Source organism: Pelobates fuscus, chromosome 3, assembly GCF_036172605.1.
Source record: "Pelobates fuscus isolate aPelFus1 chromosome 3, aPelFus1.pri, whole genome shotgun sequence".
In the NCBI taxonomy this organism is placed as follows: Eukaryota; Metazoa; Chordata; class Amphibia; order Anura; family Pelobatidae; genus Pelobates; species Pelobates fuscus.
Genome location: NC_086319.1, coordinates 246,849,688 through 246,877,634, shown reverse-complemented (window position 1 = coordinate 246,877,634; position 27,947 = coordinate 246,849,688). Strand labels below are relative to the sequence as shown.

Genomic DNA, 27,947 nt, shown 5'->3' with positions numbered 1-27,947 from the left:
CAATGTAGATAAATGGTAATGTCATACATCAGATTTATCTACAGTGTTTGCTGTGAAAATCAAAACACTCATAGTGGTTACATCCAAAATATCCATTATTGTAGTATTTATTTATTGCAGAAGATAGAAATCAACACTACATCATTAGTTTTCTGAATTTGTAGATATAAAACATCAAAGTGCTCTGTACCCGAATAAAAAATAAGACAAGAAATAATAAACAGTGGCTTAAAATAATATTATAAACTGATGGCGCCTCTTTTAGAACACTCTGCATAATTAAATGATTACATTTAATCTGGGTTTGTAAAGCACTTTTAGAAAACCATAAAGTCATTTTGGCACTCCCATTGCTGTTTGTTGTGGTTTATACGATAAGTTTTGTTTTTGTGATGCTTTTTCCTTAAATGGGATCAAGGTGCATGCTCTCTAAGGTTTAAGCAATAGGACTACTGGTAAGTAGACTCAATGGCACTTATATAATTGACCTTGAAAGTAACTCTAAACTGTTGAGGATATACGATGTGATCCTAGATTCTATTGCTCATACTTAAGTTAGAGTGATGCGGTGGTTTCTAACTCTGGGTTTTTGATGCCATGGTTTATTAAGATTTTGACTACTGCTAGCTGTTATTTAAAATGATTATTGTGCATAAGCTTCTCGTTAGTCTTTGACATGTGTTTTCGAGGCAGTGGGTTAAAATGCAGGTGGAAATATCTGAAGGTTTGCTAATCTTCTTTTAGCTACTGTTTTTATTTTCTACCTTGTTTGAATGAAAATGCAATTGTAAAATAAAAAATATAAAAAAGGTTAGAAATGGCTTATTGTCAGTGCAAGGAATGTCAAAAGTATCTTACCCACCTCTTAGCTATACAGAAGCGAGTAACTGTCACCTTGGATATTTTCTAGTTAGTCAAAAATTCCAACTAATTCTAAATTAGGATTAAAGAAATACTCCAAGCACCATAACCACAACAACTAGTTTCTGTGATCTGCAGAGACCTGCAGTGGATCATAGGAGAATTAAATGACAGTTTATTAAGTAGATTTAATTGAACACTGGAAGCATTGTAGCATGAAATCAAGTTTGAGTATATATGTGGTTAGGACGAAGTATAATCTCCCAATTTAGAGTCATCTTTTCACTAGCCTGGATTTTGCCAAGCCCAACAGCTATTGCCACGATACTTGAGGCAATCTACACAAGAACACACGTGTTGTTGACTCCAGAGTGGTTAATAGCATGATTGTAATTCCTGTCGAAATCACTAGGAATTTGAGTGACAAAAAAATACAATCTATTTACAGTGTGTTCACAGAGATCTTTGTTAGGTGATTTAGAGAAGAAAACCCTTAGCCTGTATCTTGGTTTGTCTCTTCTCAGAATGGTGATGGGCAGCACACAAGTCACAGTTCCCATTAGCTGTATCGATTGAATTGGTCTGTCCTCTAAAAAAGTGAACAAAATCTGTAAAAAAAAAAAAAAAAAATATCATCAATGGCAAAATGTTTGAACTGTAAAAAATTGTTAGATTGAACCCCCCCGAATAAGTTTTGCATTTCAATGTTCTGGTTTTATGTTAATGAATACCTGAATGATAGCTGAGTCTAATTGTTGATGTTAAAGGTAAATAATTGACCCCATTTATAAGTTATTCTATTTTTTTCTCAGCTGTTCAACTTGTAAACATTTAAAGGACCACTCCACACCCATAAAGGACTTCAAGCTTGCTTATCAGTGAGAAGTATCCTATTTTTACCCTAGTTTAATTTTATTAAAGTGCCAGTTTATATGAAACAATTTCTATGAGAAAACTCTAAAAGGCTATTTAATAGCTAGTTCATATGAACTGCACTTTTTGAAGCTGTTTTAATATACTATATTAATATACCTACTAAGGTAGTATATCTACTAAACAGTGATTTTTGTTTGAAAATAAACACTTAGCATGGATTGTTCTTTTAATTCTACACTCGGAATGACCAGCTTGGGAGGTTAAGCAGTTAAATCCTCCATTCATGGAATACAGAATAAGGTTTAGGATTGCAGTATTGTTACTATGTACCTATTGCCACTTCCCCTGCTTGATGTTCCTGAGTTGGGAGTTGAAACAGCCAAAGACTGTTAAGGAGATATTGAGGCTTCTTCCTGTTCTTGCAAGTGGCTGGGATTTCTCTCTCTGCTGGTTTGATAAATGATAACAGAAAAGATATGAAGGTTCATTTGGTATAGTGTATGGAGTTGCCTGCCTGTGCATTGCTGTGTGAAATTGGTAGAGTGAGATGTGACTGAGAGAATGGCTTGATCCAGATAAAAAGTTCCGCATCGCTTTTCCTATTCACAGAGCTGTGACAATATACTCAGCCTTTTTGCTGCACACAAGTCAGCTGGACTAGTGAGAAAGCATTAAATTAATTCACATTTTGCAGATACCAGAATTAGCACTGGATGTTCTCATTCACCAGCACTGAGAAGGTTAAACCTCAGCATGTAATTGCTTGGCAAAGTGCTGAACAAAGTAACTAATACAGTGTAGGCCGAACGAAAGGCCGAGAGGCCATATGAGGCGCAAATGACCCAGAGTAACACATACATTTTGACAATACATCGCTGGTTTATAGGGTCCCACATCGTTTGAGTACTATAAACTTATGGAAATTAAATGCAATGTTTGTTTTAATCTTGAACTGACAAAATGAAATACTACATACCACAATAAGTAACAATATCTGTACTTCGCATAATAGACATCGTCAGATGTACATGTGAAATATAGAAACAAATAAGAACGGTAACTGTATCAGATGGTTGTGTCCTATGTAGACTGTTACCGGGGTTCTTCTCTCTGATTAATGCTCATTAAATTAAGAATTATTTTGGAAAAAAAATAGTTTTGTTTTTAGTATGATTGTTTGCGATCATGTCTTTTTGTCTTGAATTCACTGTTTAGTGCACAAGCTCCTAGTTGTGTTTCCCTTTTCTTTTTTCTACTTTAAATGTAGAGACTATTTATTCTCATGGGCCTTTCTTCCTCCTAGCTCTTTAAGAGTGTTAATTGGTGTGTGGTGTGTGCAGCTGAGACCACCAATACTAAAAAGTGACATGTGGGGAGTTGTGAGCAGATTGACAGAAGCACTGGATAGTAATTAGCATTCTGATTTTCTCTGCTTCAGAAAGAAGGCACATAAGGTTACATAAGCCCCACATTTTCACAGCAATAACCACAAAACAGGGGTACATTTAGAGTAATCCAACCCTAAAATAAACAAATAGACACATACAGTTGACCTATACTATAAACAAACATACAAAAATACAAAAATAAATACAACAAACAAAAACAAGACAGATACATTTTTGAAATTCTAACAAACTAAGATCGCCATACTTATTGGTAATATAGCATCTGCAAAACTACAAACAAAGTTTACGTGGCGATACCTCAGATGTAACTGATAACACAATAATCCAAATGTAATTAACATCACCCCAAATGCATATTAAGTTTCCATATGTTCATGTTGATACATTACATTTACATTATCCGGCCTACATGATTCCAATAGATATTGATCAGAAACACTGTGTATTCAATTCTAACTCACTAAGCAGAATGGCGGTTTATTTCATTTCTACTCAACGCATACGTATTTACCTTTATATTTTTTTCAACCAACTTGCTTTTGCCTATGCTTTCCAGGGAGTTTGAAAGAACCGGTTGTTTGATATCTGCTGCATCTGATAAAATAGAGGCATGTACTGTTTTTCCTCTATTAAATGATCAGGTTTGGTTAATGCAGTCTCATAATTAGAGAATATTTACTTTGATCTTCTGATAGTCTACAGCAGGTATATGCAACCTTCGGCACGGCAGATGTTTTGGACTACGCCTCCCATTATGTTTTGCCAGCATTATGGGTGTAAGTGCATTATGGGGGAAGTAGTCCACAACATCTGGAGTGCCGAAGGCTGCCTATCCCTGGTCTACAGCAGACAGATTCCTTCCCAAATTGTAGTGTCTGCAACATGTTTAATCTGACATGAACTTCAACCCTCCAATAATTCTGGACATGCATCATCCTCTGTATTGATATTACATAAAATGCAGCCTAATACAAAGGAGCGTTTCTAGGTGGCAAACGTCAAGGGGCTTTAGACAGAGGGTATATTTTATAGCCCCTCCCACATATATTGGCTTAACAGGACTCTATAGATTCCCAGACCATGCCCTCCCCCTCCCCCCCCCCCCCCCTGTTTTAAGCCTGCAGCTGAAAACATTGCTGTTTTCTAAAACAGCAATGTTTTCATTGCCGGGTTAACCTGTCTCTAGTGGCTGTCAGACTTACAGCTACTAGAGGTGCTTCCACAAAATTGTGGAGTAAACCTCCACTCTTTCAATCAGATTGTCTCAGAGAGATCAGCTGATTGGCGCAGCATAGCATTTTCTTCGCATGTGCACTAGCAGCACAATGCTTTCCTATAGGAAAGCATTGGAATGGCGGAGCTTCCCCAAGGAGCCCAGCACTGCGCATGTACATTTGTATTCTTAACGCTATAATGTTCCTTTAAGCCTTTAAAAAAACCGCAACCTCTAAACCCTAACTTGTACTTTAAATCACACTGTGATGTTACAGAGTATTATAGAAACATCTATTTAAACAATCCACACCTGTTGTATTCAATGATGTAATTTGAAGTTTTATTTCTTATTCAATATTACAGGCGAATCAGAGCAAATAATAAAAAGGTGCCAAAACTGTTACTCACATTTTATTGATTAAATATGCAAACCGGTGATTGTTAATGAACAGATCCACCTATATGATGCATATTGGAGCATATATGCAAAATGGTTTGTTTAAAAAAAATGTTATCACCGTGTTCAAGAATTTTAAAAATAATTGTAGGATTTTCTAAAAACAGACACATTTCTGTTTGAAGGTTAGTGGTATATTGTTAATTGGTATAGTGTGTTACATATCAAAAGATTACAACCATATGATTTAAATATTATGGCTGTATACATTTTAGAATGTAGTAATAAACAAATTCTGACATTCCTTTTAAATTGATGTTGAATATTGTAGGCTTACATTGTGATTGCATATACAAAAAATATATAAGTGGAGCTCTAATATACCTGAGTAATATCGTTTTCAAATAAGTACAGTAGATAGGTAGTATGTACAAATCTGTAAAAAAAAATACAAAACAGGACAATAGTGCAGATGGTATGAACTAAATAGAAAGTGTGGGTGATAAATATTCAACTCACAAGGAAAGAGCCAATAAGTCACCTGGCTCTAGTGTATATCACGTTTGGATCCTTTAGGGAGATCCACAGCCCTCTTCCATATCCTTGTAACCCAGTTAGTCATCAGTAGGGAAATGCAGGGAACTTGTAGGTATAGGTAAATAAGTAAATGTATTGGTAAAAATAAAGCAAATAAACAAACTCTGATCAAATGATCAGTAAGCTATAAAAAAACAAATAGTATTTCAGTCCAAAACACGTTTCATCATAAACTGGCTTCCTCAGTTTGTGAATAGTGTTAAATTGGAGTTTTGTCTCTTATATTATATTATATAATATTTTATTATATATTATGTTGATTGAAAGATCTGTGTTCCCGGAAGTAGATTCTGTGAAACGCACGTTCCGTCTATTGGAACGCACGTTATATCTGGTATCCGGTCATGCGGGTCAGGGGGATGCGATCTACATCTTAATTCAAATTGTCACTTTCTTCTTTATGTAAGGCATGTCTGCGTTTCATTGATGTGCTTCTTAACCGGAAGTGCTTATCAAATGCTTGCGATATTATGCATTACATTGTGATTGGAATGGGCAGTATAAAATATCTTAGTTCTGAACTTTTGATCTTCAAGTATGCGCTGCAGCTTAATCAGTTGCCTGACACTGTCAGCAAAGGTTCACCTTATAGATGGGAACTCATCTAATTGCCTCCATATACATTTAAAAAGCTTTTTTTTTGCCTGACATTTGATTGCTCATTCTCTAACTTCATTGAAGTAATCTTTTACTGGATAAGCACAATATTTTGTGGTCAAAATAACAAAAGAAGTTCTAATACCACTGTCTTTCCTGATATATAAACAGAATATGCTTAGATACAAAAGGCAAATATCACACTTCTTTGTAATAATGGTACTCCTCACTTACCGCCTGGGTTCTGTTCCTACGACCCGGTCGTAGAACTAATTGGTCAGTAAGTGAGGAGTTAAGGTATTCCCTGCTCTGGTGCGCTTGTCTATGTTCGGGGAAATCTCACCGAACATAGACGAACACACTAGAGCAGGGAATCCCTCTAATCTATGTTCCCTGCTCTTGTGCGTTCTTCTATGTTCGGGGAAATTTCCCCTTGCATAGATTTGAGGGATTCCCTGCTTTGTTGCGTTTGGCTATGTTCGGGGAAATGTCCCCGAACATAGACAAACGCAGCAGATCATGGAATCCCTCTAATTCCCACGACGGCTCGCACTTACCACCATGCGAGAGAGCGGGTCGTAAGTGCAAGCCGTCGTAAAACAGGTAGGTCGCAAAACGAGGACCACCTGTATAACAACGTTAAATTCAAAGTGTCATTTAACAAAGTGTATTTAACATTTTGGGAAATAACAGCCTACGCTTTTTGTTTGGATATTTTGGTTCAAAAAATAAGAATTCATTTTAAATTATTAAATAACTTTAGTAAGTAACATAAATTTAGTAAGTAACTAGAAACCAGTGAGCACTTCCTGTGAGACCACGGACCGCTCTGGCACACTACATACAGTGACCACCAAGAGGTGGAGCACTGTGCTCTGCGCTCTCCTCCTGCTGGTTACTCAGCAACCATGCATACTGGGCCCTGAAGTTATACCGGAGGTCCACGGTTGCAGGGGTCGACAGGATGACCAGGCCCCCTTGAGTGACGGGCCCCGTTGCAGCTACGACCCCTGCGACCGTGGTACTTAGCCACTGCCTGTGAGTATGAGTTTTGAAATGAGAAGGATATGTAATTGGTGAGCAAGAGAAATGTAATTGAATGAAGGAGCAGCACTCGGGGTAAAAAGGTCTCTGTAGGACGTGAGGTCGATTTTGTTTGTTTCATAATCTCTTCATCTTGTATTATGTATAATTTGTTCATTATTAATAACAGGCAATTTAATTCTCCGTCATCCATACTGTTAATCCCCAATAACCACCTGGCACAATGTGTGTTTTTAAAGATTAGTGAAATGTCCAAATCCTAGCTGAATCTCTAGTTAAATCCCACACATTCTTGGTAAAGTCAGATAGGCCTTTGCTGAGAATTTTTAATTCTGTAGACAAGCACCAAATCCGGAGCCATGCAAAATTTTAGAATGTAATGTATATATCTGTAAATGTTCCGGATGTATTTCATGTAAAAATTCAAGAGTTATTTTGGTGGGAGTTAAGGGCCACCTGTGGGAGAATATTATGTAAAAATGCTGATAAATAATGTTTATGCATACTTCCAATTTTCATCTCTCTTGTAGAACTCTTTCATTGTAAACAGTGTTTAATAAGGCACAAAACAGTGTTTAGTTTTACAGCTGAAGTCTATTGCTGTGTTTATTACTATTGTGAAGTGCTCTATAAGTGTATAATGCTGTGCAAATCAAAATATGTACTTTGAAATATGCAATTTTCTGAGTTGTTAGTTCAGGACTCCCGGCTGATACATGACTACAATGCCCATTATCCTTCTCAATAGTAATTTTAGAGGTATGCTCGCAATATGGTGTTTGGGTGCTGCATTTGGACTTCTGGGAAACCTATGTCTCCATATACCATTCTTGGTGGGAACAGGCCAGCTGTGAAGAGTGAGGTCCTAAATTTCAGGGTTTAGTGAATACATGTTTACCCTCTTTGATTCATGAGCTCCATAGCTGAGGACATTTTTCTCACAAAGTCTGTTTTATGATAGTTTACAGAAACTCTCATTAGAGCTCAACATCTGTTACACCCACAACCAGCCAGAAAACATTATGCAATTGCACATAATATTAACCCCGTCAAAGTACTTTGTATTGAAGGTCCGGGTAATTTTGACATTTTTGCCATGTGTTTATAGAACTGCAATCTTTCTATTTTTATTACAGGACAGTTAGAAATTCCTTTTGATACCACACCTAGTCTGTAAAAAAAAAACATGTGTTGTGTATATATATTACAATTATAATGCATGCTTACGATTTTTTACATTTATGGCAGTTACACTTTGTATATGAAAAGCAATTAATTAAGCAATGAATTATTGTTAAGAAGCTGTTTGAAATTTGTTGGTGCTGAACTTTTAACAAAAGTCACCAAACACAAAATCAGTACACAAAAAACTTTTGACAAATAGACACACTAAGGTACTTCCCTCTGCTACCGTCATGCTTTCCGTCCAACGATTTTCCCTCTAATTGCTGGTACTGTTTGTAGCAATATTTTTTTTTTTTTTGTATGTTTTCCATAAGGGAAAAAAAACAGTTTGAATCCAGAAAAACAAGTTAAAAATAATGGACACATTTTAACAAGTTAAAAATTCTGGAGTGCAGACATAGATGGCATTGGGATTGTCATTTATTTTTGTACATTTAGTATTTTATGGGGGGGGGGGGGGGGGGGGGACGCGGGGATAATTTCTGGAGAATTATTGCTGTTTGTAGAATCATTTTGTAATCTATCAATTATTAACAGCAGTGCAATTTAGAAGGAACATTTTATGTCATCATGACCTTTAGTATTTTATTTTTATATATATATATATAAATATATTATAATAAAATATATATAAATATATTATAATATATATATATAATATTTAAAAAAAAATTAGCTTTTGTTTGGTTTTCCTCTAAATAAAGTCTCACAACTTTTCTATTTTTCAGGGTCAATAAGGAGCAAACAGACTTTAATATATATGCTGCAATATCAAATAAGAAAGGTCCACTGTGCACTAGGTTATACAAGCATTGTTATTTGCACTGCCTGGAATTACATTGCAGCTGGGATAGGGGTCAATCCAGCTATCATCCATTCACAGCCTCCCGTGTCCTGGGAAACTCCCTAGCTATGAAAGCACAGGGAGAAAATACACACTATAAAGCATTGCCTGATTAGCAGTAGGCATTCCGCTGGGTTTTATTTACTACACAGCCTTTCCTTAGGTGTCCTCTGGCAGAGTCACTAAGCTCTTTCTCCATTGCTCGCTGGAAGGGATCTGAAACCTATACTCTATCTGTTTTCCCAGGAACAGCTGGGCACTTTTTGGCATCGATTCTCCCACACATAAAATGGATACAATCAGACGATTACCTCGTTTGGTGTCTTTCACATCTACTTTTTCATTCCTCAAAATGAATTCAGCTTCACGATGAATGTGATTAAATCACTTGATTAAATATTGCAGAATTTTGGGATTAAGCCTGGGTGGGTTTCAAAAGATCTTACTGAATCAGACTTGGATTAGCGGATATATGTCTTTATATCCATCATTGTTATGGAGTGAGGCTGTACAACGTGATATTCCACATAAGCTTGGATGGAATCATTGTTTAATAGTGTAACGGAATCATGGGAGTAACAAGTAATAGCCATTCACGTTGTAACCATAGGAATGTTACAGACAATATAACTGATGTCACATCAGGAATGAAGGCGATCGGCACATGGCTTGTGTTGGTACTGAGCATTACTATGTATAATAATAATTCATAGTAGTTAAAGCAAACCCATCATCTATAGAATGTGTGAATACCTCCCAATAGTCTTGAATCCAGTGTGACAGTCCTGATTTGGCATATGGATTTTTGGCCTAGTTTTTTTCCTCTTACATCCTACTACTGTGATATAAACAGTGCATCATCCATCTTGCATGCAGTTGTGTAAGGCAATTTCAGGGTGTTTCTACACACACAATAATGCATCAGCAGTGCTCTGGCTATAGTTATTCCTTGTCAAGCCTGCAGGGCTACTTAGCAGATACATCTCCTTTCCTGCAGGTAAGCATTAGGAATTATGCTAATTGCATCACTGACTTGCTCCCATGTTGTCTTCTTCCCCATAGTTCCAATTCCATACCTCTTAATGCCGAGAGATGTGTGTGGATATCAATGTCACCCCCAGATGGCTATATATTTAATATATACATTGTGCTGGTGAAACCATATACTGTAGCTAAAAATATATGATTATGCCACTTTAAAAATCACAACCACTCTGACTCACCAACTTACATATCATTTGAGGGTGGGAGAGCAGTGGATGAAACTACATACATCTGTTATATTTGTATCTTTAGCACTAGTGGGTTAGACTGAGACAGTAATGATCTTTGATCTATACACATGCTAGCAATATATTTTGCACAATACTAAAGGGACACTGTAGGCATCCAGATCACTTCAGCTAATTGAAATGGTCTGGGTGCTGTGACACTTGGACAGCCACTGGGGGCACTTCTGGAATCTAAATGGACTTTTGGTCCGTTATCTGACGCTGGACGACCTCACGGACCTCCAGCGTCAGATTTTCCCCATAGGGGATCTGCACGAGGAGCGTGGGCAGAGCCTGACCCAGCGCAGAGGGACATTGGCGCTGGGTTCAGGTAAGTTAACCCCTTCAGAAGGGGGGGTATATAGGTAGGGGAGGACTATTAAACCTATAGTTCCAGGAAAACAGGTTTGTTTTCCTTGCACTGTAGGATCCCTTTAATGTTACTACTTGAGGGTCACAATCATTTCCTTACTTTTGTGGAACCAGACTGTAGAAAGGAGTATCAAATGACCAAAGTTTTTCACCTGCTCTGTTATATGGTGCTGTAAAAACGTGATAAACTTTTTACATAATGCAGATTTATATACTCGGGCCTACCAATCCTGAGCATGCAGAAACACAGGAACACAGAGATTTTATTTAATGAAATGTATATTATATATGTTATTTTATATTTTACTATATTATGTTACATTAACTCGCACTCACCTCCGTAATATATTGTTATTGGACATTGCTCTTCAACCTCTTAACCCCAGTTGTGCCCACTACATTCTTGTTAAATTGCTTGGAAACCTGGATTACTAATGCCGTGCAGTATATATTACATATCGTGTTTAGGAAAACAGTATGGAAAGGGTCTAATCACTTGTAAATACAAATAACTGGGTTTCAACAGATTGCACGTTGTGTACCGATTTATAAACAAACAAAAAAAGAAAATTAGAAGTTGATGCTTTTTCTCTCAGTTCTATCATATTCAATTTGAAATTATAGCTACAACTGGGTATAACTTGTTACGTGATGATATCGATAGTGTGGAAGCTTCATGTGTAAAAACATTGTAACATAAGTAACAGTGTTACTGACAAAATGTCAAACTGGATCAGATATATCATACATTCTATGCATCTATTGTATTTGTAACAGAATGTCTTGTAGTCTACATATGCTTGCTGTTGCATTGTTTTTATATTTACATGTAACAATGTTTTTTTGTTTGTTTGTTTTTTCCACAGGCCAAAACACAAGTGTAATATCTTTTGAACAGCAAACAGATTTAAAGTTACAATTAGAAATATGGAAACCACAAGAAAGACCTGGTTCAGTGTAATCACCCAGTGTGTATTATTAACTATAGTATCAGCCATCTCTCGACAAAACTCACAAGTAAAGAGAAATTTCACAACTTTTCATGCTGAGCAAGCAGACTGGAGTTTTAACCATATGGTGGTTGATGCCAGAAGTGGATCCATTTATCTTGGGGCTATCAACAGAATTTACAAACTTTCTGAAGACCTAAAGGTCTTAGTGTCTCACCAGACTGGGCCAGACGAAGACAACCCAAAGTGTTATCCACCAAGGATAGTTCAGCCTTGCAACGAGCCACTGGCTGTTACTAACAATGTCAATAAAATGCTTCTTATAGATTACAAGGAAAATAGGTTAATAGCTTGTGGAAGTCTTTACCAGGGTATCTGCAAACTTCTCAGGCTAAGTGACCTCTTTAAACTCGCTGAACCTTTTCATAAGAAAGAGCATTACCTTTCTGGAGTAAATGAGAGTGGATCTGTGGTCGGAGTTATTGTACCTCACAACAATCTCAATGATAAGCTCTTTATTGCAACGTCAGTGGATGGAAAACCAGAATACTTTCCTACAATTTCTAGCAGGAAACTCAGTGCTAACTCAGAAGATGATGGAATGTTTGCTTATGTATTTCATGATGAGTTTGTTGCCTCAATGATAAAGATTCCATCAGATACCTTCACCATTATCCCTGACTTTGACATTTATTATATTTATGGCTTTAGCAGTGGCAATTATGTCTACTTCTTGACTCTTCAGCCAGAGATGACGTTTCCACCTGGCTCTGCCACAAAAGAACAAGTCTATACTTCCAAACTAGTTCGTCTGTGCAAAGAGGAAAGAGCTTTCAATTCTTATGTTGAGGTGCCTATTGGCTGTGAAAAAAATGGTGTGGAGTACAGACTTCTTCAAGCTGCTTATCTGTCCAAAGCTGGGTCTATACTTGCCAAATCTTTGGGAATTAAACCTGGAGATGATGTTTTGTTTACGATCTTCTCCAAGGGTCAAAAGAGGGGAATGAAATCGTTGGATGAAACTGCTTTATGCGTATTTGTTCTCAAAGAAATTAACAACCGTATTAAAGAGAGACTACAGTCTTGCTACAAAGGAGAAGGTACATTAGACCTTGCATGGTTGAAGGTGAAGGACATTCACTGCAGCAATGCGGTAAGTATCTTTATTATTGATTAACTGGAATTTATTTATAATGTACACCAACAATTTCTTGCTCTATAAAATGATTACTATACAGCAGTAAAGGGTAGTTTGCTAACATTTTTCAGAGATCATTCTTTAATAAACTGTTATATGCTAAAATATTAAGTAGATGTTTATACTTTTCCAAGTTCTAACTAGGTGAAACATTTTGCCATAATATATGGTTTACACATTTCTTCAGATATTTTTTTATTATTCCAACGGTTTTTGGCAATTCTCTTGTGATATACCAACCAATTAATTTGTATATTTGTTCTTTAAAAAATGGATCCCTTTCATGATGAAAAGTTATGTCCCTAAAATGTAATATGGAGGGATTCACTAAGTACTACATATGTATGGCTGCATTTAATTTAGATATTTAATTTTAGCTATTCTCATATTTACTATAGGCAAATCTGGTGGATAATTTGGTATTTTCAGCCATTCAGTCAGTAACATTTGGTATGTGGTTTAAAATCAGTCAGAATCATCTATGTCAGGGATAGGCAATCTTAGGCACTTCAGATGTTGTGGACTACATCCCCCATAATGCTCTTACATCTATAATGCTGACAAAGCATCATGGGATGTGTAGTCCAAAACATCTGGAGTGCCGAAGGTTGCCTATGCCTGATCTATGTGATGGTGAGCTTCCTATATAGGATTTAAACCTACTATTAATTGTATGAGGATCATATTGACCCCCATGTGCATTATATTTATATATTTATGTATTTGTTTTAACGTGTCTGCTGGCCTGTATTATATAGTAGCTGCCTGCTGTATACTATATTACATGAAAACATGTGTCCATGTTTTACAATTAAGTTCTATATTATCATTATCATTCAGATCTGTATTTCACGTATGGTCATGTCCAGATAATAGACAGATATCATTAGGAGCCAGTATTGCAAAATCTAGACATTGGTAAATAGTGTGAACATTGTTTCCGGTTTTGCTTTTCAGAGTAAATTTGACCCTTGTCTGTATTTGCAAAAATCATCCTGTCAGACTTTAATAAATAACTCTGTTTTTGACATTTGTGAAAGTGCATTCTTGTGTGGGATTCGTATGCCCATGATCAGAAATGTTTTTGCATCAGCATATACATCTTTTAAAATTACTTTATTTAAATTCTTTTAACTTAAAATGCATCAATGGTAGCAATGCCATCATCACTCTGAAACGCCACTACAGTCCTCCCTTCATGCAATACACTATGCATATTCATTGAACCTGGAGTTCTCAATCACTCTTGTGTGTGAGAATAGCATCTATCTCATAATTCTTACATAAAGGGTTACTCCAGATACCATGACCACTTCAGTAAGTTTAATGTATGTGCAGTGCTTCACTTTGAACAAAATGCACATAATTTAACTCCTCTGCTTCCAGAGGTGTAACTCCACCTATGGCAGCATCATTGAAGTGGCATTAGCCAATCCCACATAACCTATGTCATAGGCTGAGAGTGGTCAGCTGACACTCTCAGCCAATAAATGATCAGCATGATCGGCATCAACTTATGCAGCTGTGCAGAAGTTGGATGTCGTTAATTCTGCTGCAGAGGAGACCCGGTGCCAGACATGACCGGGTAAGAGGCCAAATCGCTGTGAAACTAATTTTCCGCATTACTAGGAAACAGCACCATTGTATTCCTACCATCATAACCACTACAGCCTGCTGGAATGGTATTGATGGTTGGAGTAACCTTTTAATTGGATTAGAAGTTTTTGTCTTTCATAAACATACCAGAAAACACTGATAATAAAACAGCAGGCTGAGGTCTTCCCTTTTCCAATGGAAGTTCCGAAAATCGGTGGACTGGGTTAATTTTGAAAAAACCTTGGGAGAACCCCACGTGGCACAGATATTTCTATAGTTTTCTTGTATTACCTTTAAAACCACCTGCTAAAGAGTGTTGCTAAAGGCATTTGTATAACATTAAAATAAAAAGGAAGTGAACTAAATAAATTAAAATATTTTTACCGGATGCCAGTTCAGTCATTGTTATTTACACATTAATATTTAAACAGAGACTAATCAGCTTCTCACAGGATGCACGGGCAAGGTCAAATATCAATTTTCTACAGGTCCCATTATGCTGTAGAGTATTCAACCTAGGAAAAGATAATGCTCACTTTGAGTAAAACATACCAGTTGTCTAGAGGCAATGGATTGCTTTTTTTGTAGTGAGGATAGATACGCACTAGAGGTTACAGATCAAATTTGCATGAAAATAGAGGATAAAAAAAATGTATAACTTGCTTATCCCTCTTCAGAGTCTGAAATCTAAAGGAAAATTCTTCAGACGCATCCAGCAAGAGAACAGATTGTTATTCTGCCTAAGTATGTTAGCGAGGATTTAAAATCTCTCTCGTCTACAGTACACTACACTACAGAACTAGCATCAGCAAGTATAAGACATCAGAAGCAGGGTACCAGAATCTCATGTGATCAGTGCATCACTAGAACACAATCCATTTCTGTTTGTCTCTTAAATAGCAATGTCTTAATTACCACCAGGATTCCAACCATGCTTTTAGAGATTACAATATGTAAAATTCTTTAGATTATAATCAGAAAAAAAAGGAATTGTATAGATGATCTGTTGTCAATGTTTCTGCAATCAGCCTATCACCCTTGGTGTTGGCATATCTCCTTAGCCATCAAGGTCATGTAAAAAAGAGGATCTATTAAACATATCAGTCCATACACTTCAAGTGCTAATAATAGATAGATATGTCAAGCACCACTTTGATAAAAGCCATTTCAAAAGAGCACAGGATCTTCTAAAATGCGAATATTTCTGTCTTGTTAGACAGTGATGCACCTGTAATGACAGGAAGCAAGATGCAGGCAATGATTATAATAAGCTATAATGCATTGTAAATGGAAAATAAAAGAGGCCAGAATGAAAAACGTGTTAAAATAAGCCTTGACGTGAGTGTTGAAAACACATTACTTCTTATTTCAGTCACTTTACAGATACTTACATGATAATGAATGAGGCAGATTTAAAGCTGGTAATGCAGTGATATGTTGGTTATCAGACTGTCCCTCTCTGTGTGACACAAACAAAAGCCTTGATCAAAATAAAGATCATTCAACGTTTCAGCACAAGTAAGGACATTTACAAAATCATTTATGCTCAGGCTTAAAAAATGCTCAATTGTAGGCATGCACTTTGTGAGAGGAAGACAAAAGTATTAGGAAAAGATCAAAACATTCCCTTTGGGAGTCACTCGCTGAGACACTAGTAGCATGTCATTATTCCAAATACATAGACGTATGGTTTATACAATTCATGGATAGATGGATAGACAGACAGACAGATGGCAATGGTTAGTAACTAAGATTGATAGATGGAGATATGGACATATCAGATTAGATGAGTATATTGATAAGCTAGATGCATTGTTTCCCAAAAACTGAGGTGGTGCTGTGTTCTACTTTCTCTATACATAGAAAACCTTTTAATTAAATTAGTAAAATCAGAATAAACCATATTCTATCTCCATACCTCCTGAAGCCTTGTTTAAAAGGTTACTCCGTGCATCATGGCCACTTCAATGTTCTGAGATGGTCAAGGGTATTGGAGTCTGTATGTTAAATTTGAAACGTTTCACATACAGAGCTATAGCATATTGTTGGCGGTGGTATAACTCTACCTCCAGTAGTGTCATTAGCAGAGTTCCAGGCGTGCAAATGTTAGAAGGACACTGTAGGCACTGTAACTGCTTCATCTCAGTGAAGTGGTTAAGTGGTTATAATGTGTGAAGTCCCCTGGTGCTGTCCTTTCATTCAGTAATAAACAGTTTTTAATATTTTAATGCTGCAAGCATTAGCCTGAGCAGCAAAAGGTGGCTGTAATTGGCTTAGATAGACCACTCTCAGTCTATCACAATGCCTACTCAGGTATGAACCGATATGGCTAAAAGGAAGTGTGTAACCCCTGCCTTAGAAACACCTCCAGTTGGGCCAGAGCTAGCCGCATCCAAAGACCCTTATTCAGTATTAAACTCAGGGCCGTCTTTAACGCAGGGCAAACGGTGCAGCTGCCCTGGGCCCATGCAGTAATGGCCACCTGGTGGGCCTTTGTAAGCAGGAGCCCAGTCGCGCGTTGTAGCCCTTTAACAGCGCAACCGGCCCCATGCTTCTCGGCAGCGCTGGGAGGAAGTGACGGGCATGCATTACTTCCTCCCAATGAAAACACAGAGCCGAACGTGAGAGATAAAGGAGGCAGTGACACTAGGGAAGGCACCCTTTAAAAGTGTCAATTCTGCATGTGTGCATGTGTGATTGTGTGTCAGTATGTCTATCAGTGTCTCTGTGTATGTGTCAGTATGTCTGTTAGTGTGTGTGTGTGTCCGCATGTCTGTCAGTATGTATGTGTGTGTGTGTCAGTATATGTGTCCATGTGTCAGCATGTCTGTCAGTGTGTGTGTCAGTATGTCTGTTAGCATATGTGTGTGTGTGTCTGTATGTCTGTCTGTGTGTGTGTAAACCCACATTAGCTGTCTCCCCAAATGTGGAACGTGGGCTACTCTGCTGTACCCCACTACAACCTTTTTCTTTTTTTGCACTGTTCAATGACTCTGAGTCTGCGGTCATATGAATGCAGCATCATTATGATGTGCTACTTATCTGCAAGTATACCATTTATAAAGTGAACAAGTGTACTATTATAGAATTCTTCTTTTCTGTGCTTTGCTGCCCTGTCTGATACAGTGATGTTTAGTATATTAAAGTATCTGATCTATGTCATGGAGTTTGCTATTCGGATTACCAGAGATATGTAATCGATAAGACATATGAGAATTCACAATGTCAGGTAAAGATTGCATAATAGGAAATCATATGGTGCTGTTTGGCATTGTAACTCTTTTAACAGATGCAGAAGATGTTCTGTCATTGTAAAATGCTTAAAATGCAAACATCTGGATAATCTCTTCATCTCCTGCCCTCACACTGATCTTGTAAATTGGTTTCACTGCAATCTTCCTCTAATTCGGCAGTCCAAGATTGTATATGTTTCTATTTAAAATCCACAAATGCGCTATAGACTCGTTTTGACAGATCACAGACATAGTTCATTTTCCAAAGTGCTGTGCCCCCTATGGAATTGAAAGATAAGTTAAGAAATTTTCAACGGACATGTTACATAAACGTACCCATACCATACTTTTTTCTTACCCATAGATGAATTAATGATTGATTTGTGCGATATCAGCCTAGTTTGACATTGTGTGATGGTAAGCATGGAGGCAACTGTAAGAAATATATTAGAAGCTACGTAGTCCTTTGTGAGTAGTGTTAGCCAGAGAGGCTATAATCTGTGAATCCAAACTGCATTTGGTTCTATTTGCTGTCTGTCTACGTTACTTGACATGGTTCAGACTTAGAATGTATGGCATGGAGAAACCGTGCAAACACATATCATTTGGAAGAGTTAAACAGAGGCTGTTCTGTGATACATCAATGGTTGGAAAATGTTGTCAGGGTTCAGGCAGCGTTTTAGGTGATTATTGTTGACCTATTGGTTGAAATGTGTCATTTATGTAACTGAAATCTATCTTAAACGTACATTTAGTTATTAAAAGACACATATTGTGGGTTTTACAACATTGGAGCTCTACACATATCTGCAAACACTAACATTTCAGAGCCCCTAGAAAACCAGTACAGAAAAGAGGGAGGCATAGATACATGTTTATAGTCATACGTGAAGATCTCAGGATCTTAATGTTTTTAACCCCTTAAGGACCAAACTTCTGGAATAAAAGGGAATCATGACATGTCACACATGTCATGTGTCCTTAAGGGGTTAAACACTACAACATGACCCAGCTATTATGCATGCAAAAACAATGGTGACAGTAGGGCACTGCAGACCCTAAGGGTATTTACACATAGCTTCTCATAAACTACCAATGCTGCCACCAGGAGTATAGGACACGGCTGCTTTTTTTATTGGTGGAACTCAATCAGAATACTCAAAGGACTGCCAAGAGAATAAGAGAAAACAGCCTGAGTATACATTGTGAGACACAGCATTTCTTAGTATCAATGTTCACTGCATATAAAGTGTATTTATCTCCTTTATGGCTTATAGTAGGATTAAGAAACAAAAATTGCCAATTCTCCAACGGCCATAGCTTTCACACAGAGAGAAAAATCAATATTTAAAAGTTCTCATGTTATTTCAGATAATTTTTAAAAGGTATAACTTGCTCATTTTAACATACTATGTAGAATACAAGAAGAGGTAAGTCAGATCACAGGGAAGCTTATATGCTTGCTCTTAGAAAGGGTCACTCCACCAGATATATCTCATAAAGAATGATATTCTATATATAGACTTTAATTACACAGTGATAGAGGTAACGCTGTGGTATAGTTGCCTATACTTCACAGTCTGATTTTTATTTTATTTTTTAAATAAAAATAGCTGATTATTTCTAAAACTATTATTTTCTTTCATTTGTTTCTCTTATTATCATAGTTCTAAGTAGCTATATTTTTTGTCAAGTCCGTAATTCAGCTTTGACAATGTGCTGTTAAATTAACGGACGTATATAAATTAGACTTGTTATGCAGTTTCTACATGAGAGAAAAAGAAACTTCAGGCATGAAAAGAAATAGCATCGACATAAAGTGCACTGAGAGCAGTTGGATCCATAGGAAATTGTTCTGTAGAAAAGTTACATATAATATAATTTAACAGGGAGTTGAGTTTTAAGATGAGAAGGTGTCACCTTTCTGCCTGCTAATCGTATCCTCTAATGATGCCTTGTCCAAGTGAATCACACATCGGTCAAAATAGGCAAAACTGTTGTAATACAGTGCACGGTTCCCATTTTTCCACCAAAGGAGCAGATTTTGACAATTAAATTACTATATTCAAGCCTTTCCTATTTCTAAGAACACTGCATATATATATGGGAATAGTTGAATAAATGAGAGATGAAGGAACAGGAAAAAAGAACACAGGATACAAATTTAGATGGGAATGGATGGAATGGAAGGTGGTGGACTTGAGGACAACTTGGTCGGTAGTCAAGGAAAAATGAGAAGACAAATCACATACAGTCAACATTGTGCTACATTTTAGAAAATGAAGTAGTTGGAACTACAAATATCCACTTTTGTCACTTCTCCTTTACTTGTGTGGTGTAAGTGTTCCAATATCTTTAACTGGGTGATCAAGAGAACATCCTTTAATAAATTTGTTACTGCAGCAGTATATATGTGTGCATATATATATATATATATATATATATATATATATATATATATATATATATATATATACTGAACAAAATTCTAAACGCAACACTTTTGTTTTTGCCCCCATTTTTCATGAGCTGAGCTCAAAGATCTAAGGCTTTTTCTATGTACACAAAAGGCCTATTTCTCTCAAATATTGTTCACAAATCTGTCTAAATCTGTGTTAGTGGGCACTTCTCCTTTGCCGAGTTAATCCATCCACCTCACAGGTGTGGCATATCAAGATGCTTATTAGACAGCAAGATTATTGCAAAGGTGTGCCTTAGGCTGTAAGTTTTCATTGAGGCCCAGCTCGGGTAAACTCAAATTTGAATAAACTGCTATGACTATAGTTTTCAACCAAGTTCAAGAACTCATGACAGCTTCCACTTCCACTGAACTCTGTCAAGAAAATGGCTACAAATACAGCAAATGATAATAAGTTCAAACAGAATCTCCCTAATTTCTCTAGTTTGTTCCTCACACACAGTAATTTAGGAGTACATGGTTAGCATTTTTTTTTTTAAATCCATGTTTGTGGGAATCCCTAGACAAGGTGTACTGAGAATGTGAATGTATGGTGCATATGTCTGCCACTGTCACAACTACAAACCTAGAACATCATATTTGAGAGTTGTACAGGGTCTGCCTCCATTTTTTCCACAGACTGCTATTTATCAACAAGGTAACTTCTTCTTTATTGGGTGGCATACTTCTATTTATTTAAGTGCTAACTGCCACAAGGGACATTGTTTTATGAAACAAATGGTGTGAATATTCTAGGGTTTCCAGGTCATAATTGTTTCGAGACACTACCAAATGTGAACCACCATGATGGTGTAGTTGGCTTCAAACTCGTACTACATACTTCAGGACTGCACTTTTAATACCTTTACAGTAGAATATGTGTACATTATAAAATAATAATCTCGAAACATTTTTATATTAAGCTATCATTACATTACGATATATTACCCTGCCTTTTCAGCTGGCAGATAAAAAAAAAATCTTATCATAATCTTATTCAGAATTCAAATACCCAGTCAAGGTCAGATTTTGCATAGCCAATCATCTTGACATGGAGGTTTAGGAAAGCATTTCATGTGGCACACATAAAGTATTTCTGCGTGAAAATGGCCAATAAATAGTCACACAGGTGGAGTGCCTAATAACCTATATTAAAGGCAATTCTGGGACACTTTAACATGGGTGCTTTGTTGCATATATTGTATTTATGAGTAAAATGTATGAGTGTAAAAGGTGGTCTTGGTTAATGCAATTCGTTTTGACTAATGAAGAAATTACAGCAATTATCATAGTGAGATTAACAAGCAAGCCAGCCCAGCCTGAGTATAATTTTATTATAGCACCCTGGCTCTAATTATTTCCCCTAAGGCTAACATTCTTTATTACAGAACCAACAGTAGAAACATATTTTAAAATAAGGGTAAGTTCCAAACTAGAGCTTAGGAGACAATAATTTAATTACTGAATGACTCATCTATGGTTAAGAATTAAAAACGACATTTGCCAGACCCTTAATTTTGAGTTTTATCATCCACCCTCGCTTCTCAAAATGCATTAAATTAAGAATCAATTAAAATAAGATCCATGATATAGATATACATCCTGCATAGTTCAGGGTTAATTATTTCTATTATATATTGATTTTTTTTTTTTTAAACAAACCCCTGGAGCCAAATATATTATTATACCATGTATACAATTGATAATATATATTTTTTAAATATATGATGTTTCACCTAGAACAAACATCACTTCTAAATTTGCTGTGACGTGTTAATTTTAATGGTCACTCCAAGCACCATAACAACCTACACATGTGGCACAGACATATCAAGTCCCTTTCTCATTGCATAGAGTGGCTTATAACTACATCATATTTTACTTCCTCCTTACTGTCCATCCAACTTGGGTAACATTGTCTCTATCCAACTCGTTTAACTTGAGTTACCACATGTGTAGACACACACCGCATTACATAAGCAACAGTCTCAGACCTATATGGTGAACAGCCTTGAACTCTGATTGTGAATAGGCTTATAGCATCTGTGATATGCTTAAAGTATATGGTTGTCATGTTTACCCCCTTTTCATTTAATTGCTCATTATACTTATTAAAAAAATGTACATAACTTTGTATATGTTTATGTAAAAACATTGTCATTTTCTGTTGAAGATATATTTTCATGCAAATTAACCTTATTTTCTGAAGGACATGAGGTTAATTTGAATTCAAACTGTGCTGATAATGCCTCTTTTGATGTCTGATAACTGAAATATAAATCTGAAAGGCTTACATTTCAATACACAACCTGTATGGGCTGCGTGAGTGACTCAGTACTAATGTACATGTGCACAATCCAATGTATAATTAATGTAAGGCATTAAGTTTCACACCTAAGACACTGTTTATTGTTTGAGACTATGACAAACTCATTGTTAAATCCATAATCAAGTCACCATTTATGGTATTGGTCCAGAAAGACAAAATTGTAGGAAAAGGTAGCAATAGCGAATACAAAGTTGGCCCTTGAGCTGGTGGGAGGGAGGGGTGCTAATGCACATGCGTAGCAAACACTGCAAGCACTTTAGGTCTTCCCATAGGAAAGCTTTGCTGCAATATTTTCTATGGGGATTTGACCAGGGTGACCAAATCCACCATGTTTACAGGGACACATATACATTTCTCGTATTTATGGCAATGCATGAAAAGGGTTGCCCTGCAGTGTGTATAATGCATATTCTGCTTTATTGCCTACTGCCTAATTGCTTAATTACAGGATTCCTCATTGACTAATTGCTTAATCTAATACACCTTCTTCACAATTCTACACATTATAGGGCTACCCTTTTCATGTACTGCCTATCAATATGCATATGTGATATGTGTCCCAGAAAACATGGTGGATCTGGTAACCCTGGATTTGACTGATGCTGGATGTCCTCTTGCAGAGTGTGAGGATGTCCAATGTCAGGAAGTGCCTCTAGGGGCTGTGTGATTTACGGGGACATTGCACCCAGACCACTTCAATAAGATGAAGTGGTTTGAGTGCCTATAATGTCCCTTTAAGAGAATAGGAGAGATGTATTTTGAAAAGGTGCTACAGCTCTTAAAGAAAATAAATGTAAATAAAGCTCCAGGCCTGATGGTATTCACCCAAGAGTACTTAAGGAGCTTAGTGGGGAAATAAGTGAACCTCTGTATTTAATTTTCCAAGATTTTGTTTCAGGTATTGTACCGGAGGACTGGAAGATGGCAGATGTTGTTCCTATATTTAAAAAGGGTTCAAAATCCTGGCCTGGAAATTATAGACCTGTGAGCTTAACTTCTGTGACTGGAAAACTATTTGAATGGCTATTAAGGGATAATATTCAGGAATTTATTGGGAAGAACTATGTTATTAGCAATAATCAGCATGGTTTTATGAAACATAGGCCATGTCAAACTAACCTAATTGCATTCTACGAAGAAGTAAGTAGAAGTAGAAGTAATTAGTGGGGTAATAGCTGCTTGATCCAAGGAGACATCTGACTGCTATTTTGGGGTCAAGAAGGAATTTTTTCCTAGTTTGTGGCAAAATTGGAAGCGATTCAGACTAGGTTTTTGCCTTCTTTTGGATCAACAGCAACAACATATGTGAGGAAGGCTGAACTATGCAACTATGTATAGATCAGGGTGTTGCACTGGATGTGGTCTACTTGGATTTTGCCAAGGCGTTTTAGTTACGAAGAAAGGTTAAAACATTTAAATCTCTTTAGTTTGGAAAAACGGCGCCTCAGAGGGGATATGAAAACATTATACAAATATATTCAGGGCCAGTACAAAGCATTATCTGGAAATCTATTCATAAACAGGGCTATACATAGGACACAAGGTCACACATTTAGGCTGGAAGAAAGGAGGTTTTATCTAAGGCAAAGAAAATGTTTTTTTTACAGTAAGAGCAATAAGGATATGGAATTCTCTACCTGAAGAGGTGGTTTTATCAGAGTCCATACAGATGTTTAAACTGCAATTGGATAAATACTTGCAAAAACATAACATACAGGGATATAATTTCTAATTAGTGGGTTAATAGCTGCTTGATCCAAAGAGACATCTGACTGCTATTTTGGTGTCAAGAAGGAATTTGTTCCTAGTTTGTTAAAAATTTTGAAGTGCTTCAGACTAGGTTTTTATTGCCTACTTTTGGATCAACGGCAAAAACATATTTGAGGAAGGCTGAACTTGATGGACGCAAGTCTCTTTTCAGCTATGTAACTATGTAACTATATTAGTTAATTTGTGCTTGCATAAACTTAATTAGATTGATAAATTGCTTTCCTTGAATGCAAATAAATAATTTTAACATCTCCCAAGTAGGTTTCAGATCAGCGAGCAAATCTGAAATGTTTGTGCACCTTGTTGCGCTTTTTCTGATTTAATTAATTCAGATGTGATAATATAGGGGTGGGGGATGTTACTTGAAGAAAGTCATCAAAAAAGGAAATGTTATGACCTGCAATTGATTAGATCTCTATGATTAATAAGTGTCCATCAGGCACGAGATAATTCAGAACACTTATTGTATTTAAGAATTCTAATAAGGTTAAAAATGGGAAGAAAAACAGATCTGTGTGGGTTGGCAGCTGGTGTCCAGCAGGTCTGGCCGAATTTGACGGGAGGATATTTATAAAGGTCAAGTTGGTGAATAATTAACTAGCTTCTGTTCTGTTGATGTTTACAAGACAGGTTTTGTTCCTGCTCTTTCCCTTCCCCTTAATATATCCTCTAAAAAATAGATTAAAAAAAAAAAAAAAGCACTCTACAATAATAATAACAACAATAATAAGCCGCTAAATAATTATGGAAAAATTAATAAAAATAGAAAAAGTATGATTTGGGGATATTTACATATGTGAATATGAATGCCTTATGAATATTTATTGGTGACAATGTAATTGGTAGGTCTGGCCCAGTTGTAAGTGTTTTATAACCATTCATTTTTTAATCACCAGGGTATTTTACAGTCTAAAGTCATACCATCAACACAAAAACAGCGAGTATTAAAATAGATGAGGGACGGACACGCTTAAGACACACTTAACTATTGCTTTCATTAGTAGGTATATAGATTAAACAAGCACTCTACAACTGGCTCTCATACAAAAAAGTAAATCATACATTAGCACTGTATTAATTAAACTAACCAACAGATAACTAACTGTATTTTACTGCATTTAAGCTAATATTTCAAATCAATTAATAGCCCATTCTAGAGACATGGACTGCACGTTTCCTCAAATTATTTGATGGCTCTGACAAACAGTTAAACACACTTGATTAATGAAATACCATGCAGGTTAATACAAAAACATCTTATAGAAAATCCCGTTTTTGCTATGGCTAGTGTTTTATTTTTTTCTAAATTCTTTATTTAAAAGGGTTTTTGGTTCACATAAAGAGAAATTTACCCATCACATGACAATGTACAGTTGGTATTACATGTTGGGTATAGGTATAGGGCATCTTGTGGTTGAACATTGTTTATATTACATTTCTGACAGTAATCGCGGTGTTAGACACAGTAGCTGTGTTTGCGGAGCAAGTGCATTTTGGGTGTCTAGGTGCCCCTTGTGGGTGGGACTTTGCACCGCTGTTTATCCGGTCGAGCAGTGCATCTCAGCCTGAGTGACTCTGTTGTGGTATCGTTCATGGGGACTTAGGGACGGTTATTGAGGCCAGGTCTACGTCTGTTGTAAGAAATTAAGACCCTCTTACAAGATTATTCTATTAGGGAATGTGTTACAAATAAGACACAAATACAAGTGTATAACATAAATGTATATTTAATATTGATTTAGGAAACTGTTACAGATTTTAAAGGAATATATATGATATTATAACCATATCCAGTCTAAAACCAGAGGATACATGGTAAAAGGGCAATACTTAAACATTTAAATGAAGATCTTCCCCTTGCGCCTTCATCTTTGGAAGTCTGGGACAGTCTCTCTCAGTTCACCATGGCACCTCTGCTTGCTGCTACCCTCCCAAAAGAGACAAAGAGAGAAAAAGAGTCCAAGAAACTGACCTCCTTGGCTGTCGTTCTTTAAGGACTGATTCTGGCAGTCCTTAACTACATGTCCCAGAATCCCTTTCACCTCCCAAATGTGGTTAATCCAGTGTCCTTTTCTTTGATCTCTTCCTTTTCTTTGATCTCTTCCCTCCAGCTATATTAGAATTTATGTAAAGTTAGGTTGACCAGTTAGGTTAGGCTTCTGGGTAGGTTGAACAGGATGGCTTGGGAAAACACATACTTACATGGTTACACCTAGATGTTAATTACTCTGATCTTCTGATTTCCTGATAACATGACCCTTGATACCTTTATAGTAAAGATGTACACCTATTTGTACTCTTTGATGACAACCTCCTTTTGATATGTAAATGGGATTCCATTGTGAAACCAGATAGCTGTCATGAATGTTGGCTGGAGTGTAGAGGGGGAAAGGGAAGTAGTATAGAGTGGTGAACCTCCACAAGCTGGGTATGATTGGGGTTTGTTTCTGGAGTCTAGTGTTTCGAAGGTGGTGTACTATGGGCATGTGTTAGTGCTTAGTACAGGGATGTTCTCTGTGGCCCCTTTGCATTGCGGTCCCTAGGTAGGCTGGTTGTGCTCAGATTCTAATGAGGCTATTCCTGTACTAGGCTTAGTGCAAATGTTAGCTATGACTAGTGTTTTAATACCATAAAATAACCATTTCCAATTTTAATTGAATGCAGTTTCAGAGTGACATCTCCTTGGTTTGCATAACTATTAAATTTTTCAAGTAAAACTAGTTGTATTAATGTAATTAATTCACGATTATTAGCTTACTGAGTGACGAGTTTATAGAATTAAACTGGCCATTACAAGTTGATGACAAAACATTAGGTTACTATTTAACTCTTGTGCACCTATTAGTAAACTCTTGTGCACCTGTTGTGAATATTTGTAACACAGAAAAATAATGTTGAACACAGTAAATCAGTTAAATCGTTATCAGTTACCGAGCAACATCTTTACTACAGGAAATACGTAATAAACATAGAGTAAAGTAATATGAGAGTAGCAGCCTATGAATCTTCTAGAACAGGAATGGCTAAAAATGTATACCTAGCTGTTGTGGAAATATGAATCCCATGATGCTCTACCAGTCTTAAAGGAACACTTTAGTGTTAAGAATAAATAATATATATTCCTAACACTATAGTGTCCCTCTGTCCCGTTGAATCCTCCACCGCCTCCCTCCCTGTCCGTGAAAGACCTCAAAAACCGTCTCCATTAGTTACCTGTTTTCTGGGTCAAGCTCTGGGGCTGGGTCAGGCTCTTCCTCCGCCAATGTCAGCCGACAGGGGAAACCTAATGCGAGTGCCGTACATGCATTATACTTTCCACACAGGGAAGCATTGACTCCATGCTTTTCTAAGAGGCTTTGCTTGATGCTGGGTGTCTTCATACACAGCGTGAAGATGTCCAGCATTGTTTCATAGAGTCAAACTACATGAAAATACAGGAACCACCAGTAATGACTATCTGGATGTCAGCCACTAGAGACAGTCTTAAAACTTCAATGCAAACATTGCAGTTTCTCTAAAACTGCATTGTTTTACATTGCAGGATTAAGGGAACACTGCACCCAGACCACCTCAATTAGACGAAGTGGTCCCGGTGCCTATAGTGTTCTTTTACATCTGACAAAGCATCATGGAAGTTGAAGTTTTAGAACAGTTGGTGATCTACCTTGTTGTCACCCCAGAAAACGTGACATCACCTACTTTTTTTGGTATAACATGGCCCAATAAACGATGCAAAATGAAACTG

General features: G+C 36.8%; 1 protein-coding gene across 1 annotated transcript in view; it reads left to right on the top strand.

Moving 5' to 3' along the window:
• Positions 1-27,947, top strand: part of PLXNA4 (plexin A4) — a 673,785-nt gene that overhangs the window by 70,551 nt on the left and 575,287 nt on the right. Inside the window, exon 2 of the mRNA XM_063448298.1 lies at positions 11,535-12,771. Within this exon, the coding sequence (XP_063304368.1) occupies positions 11,596-12,771 (1,176 nt within the window). The 5' untranslated portion in view covers positions 11,535-11,595. The remainder of the gene's footprint in view (positions 1-11,534; positions 12,772-27,947) is intronic.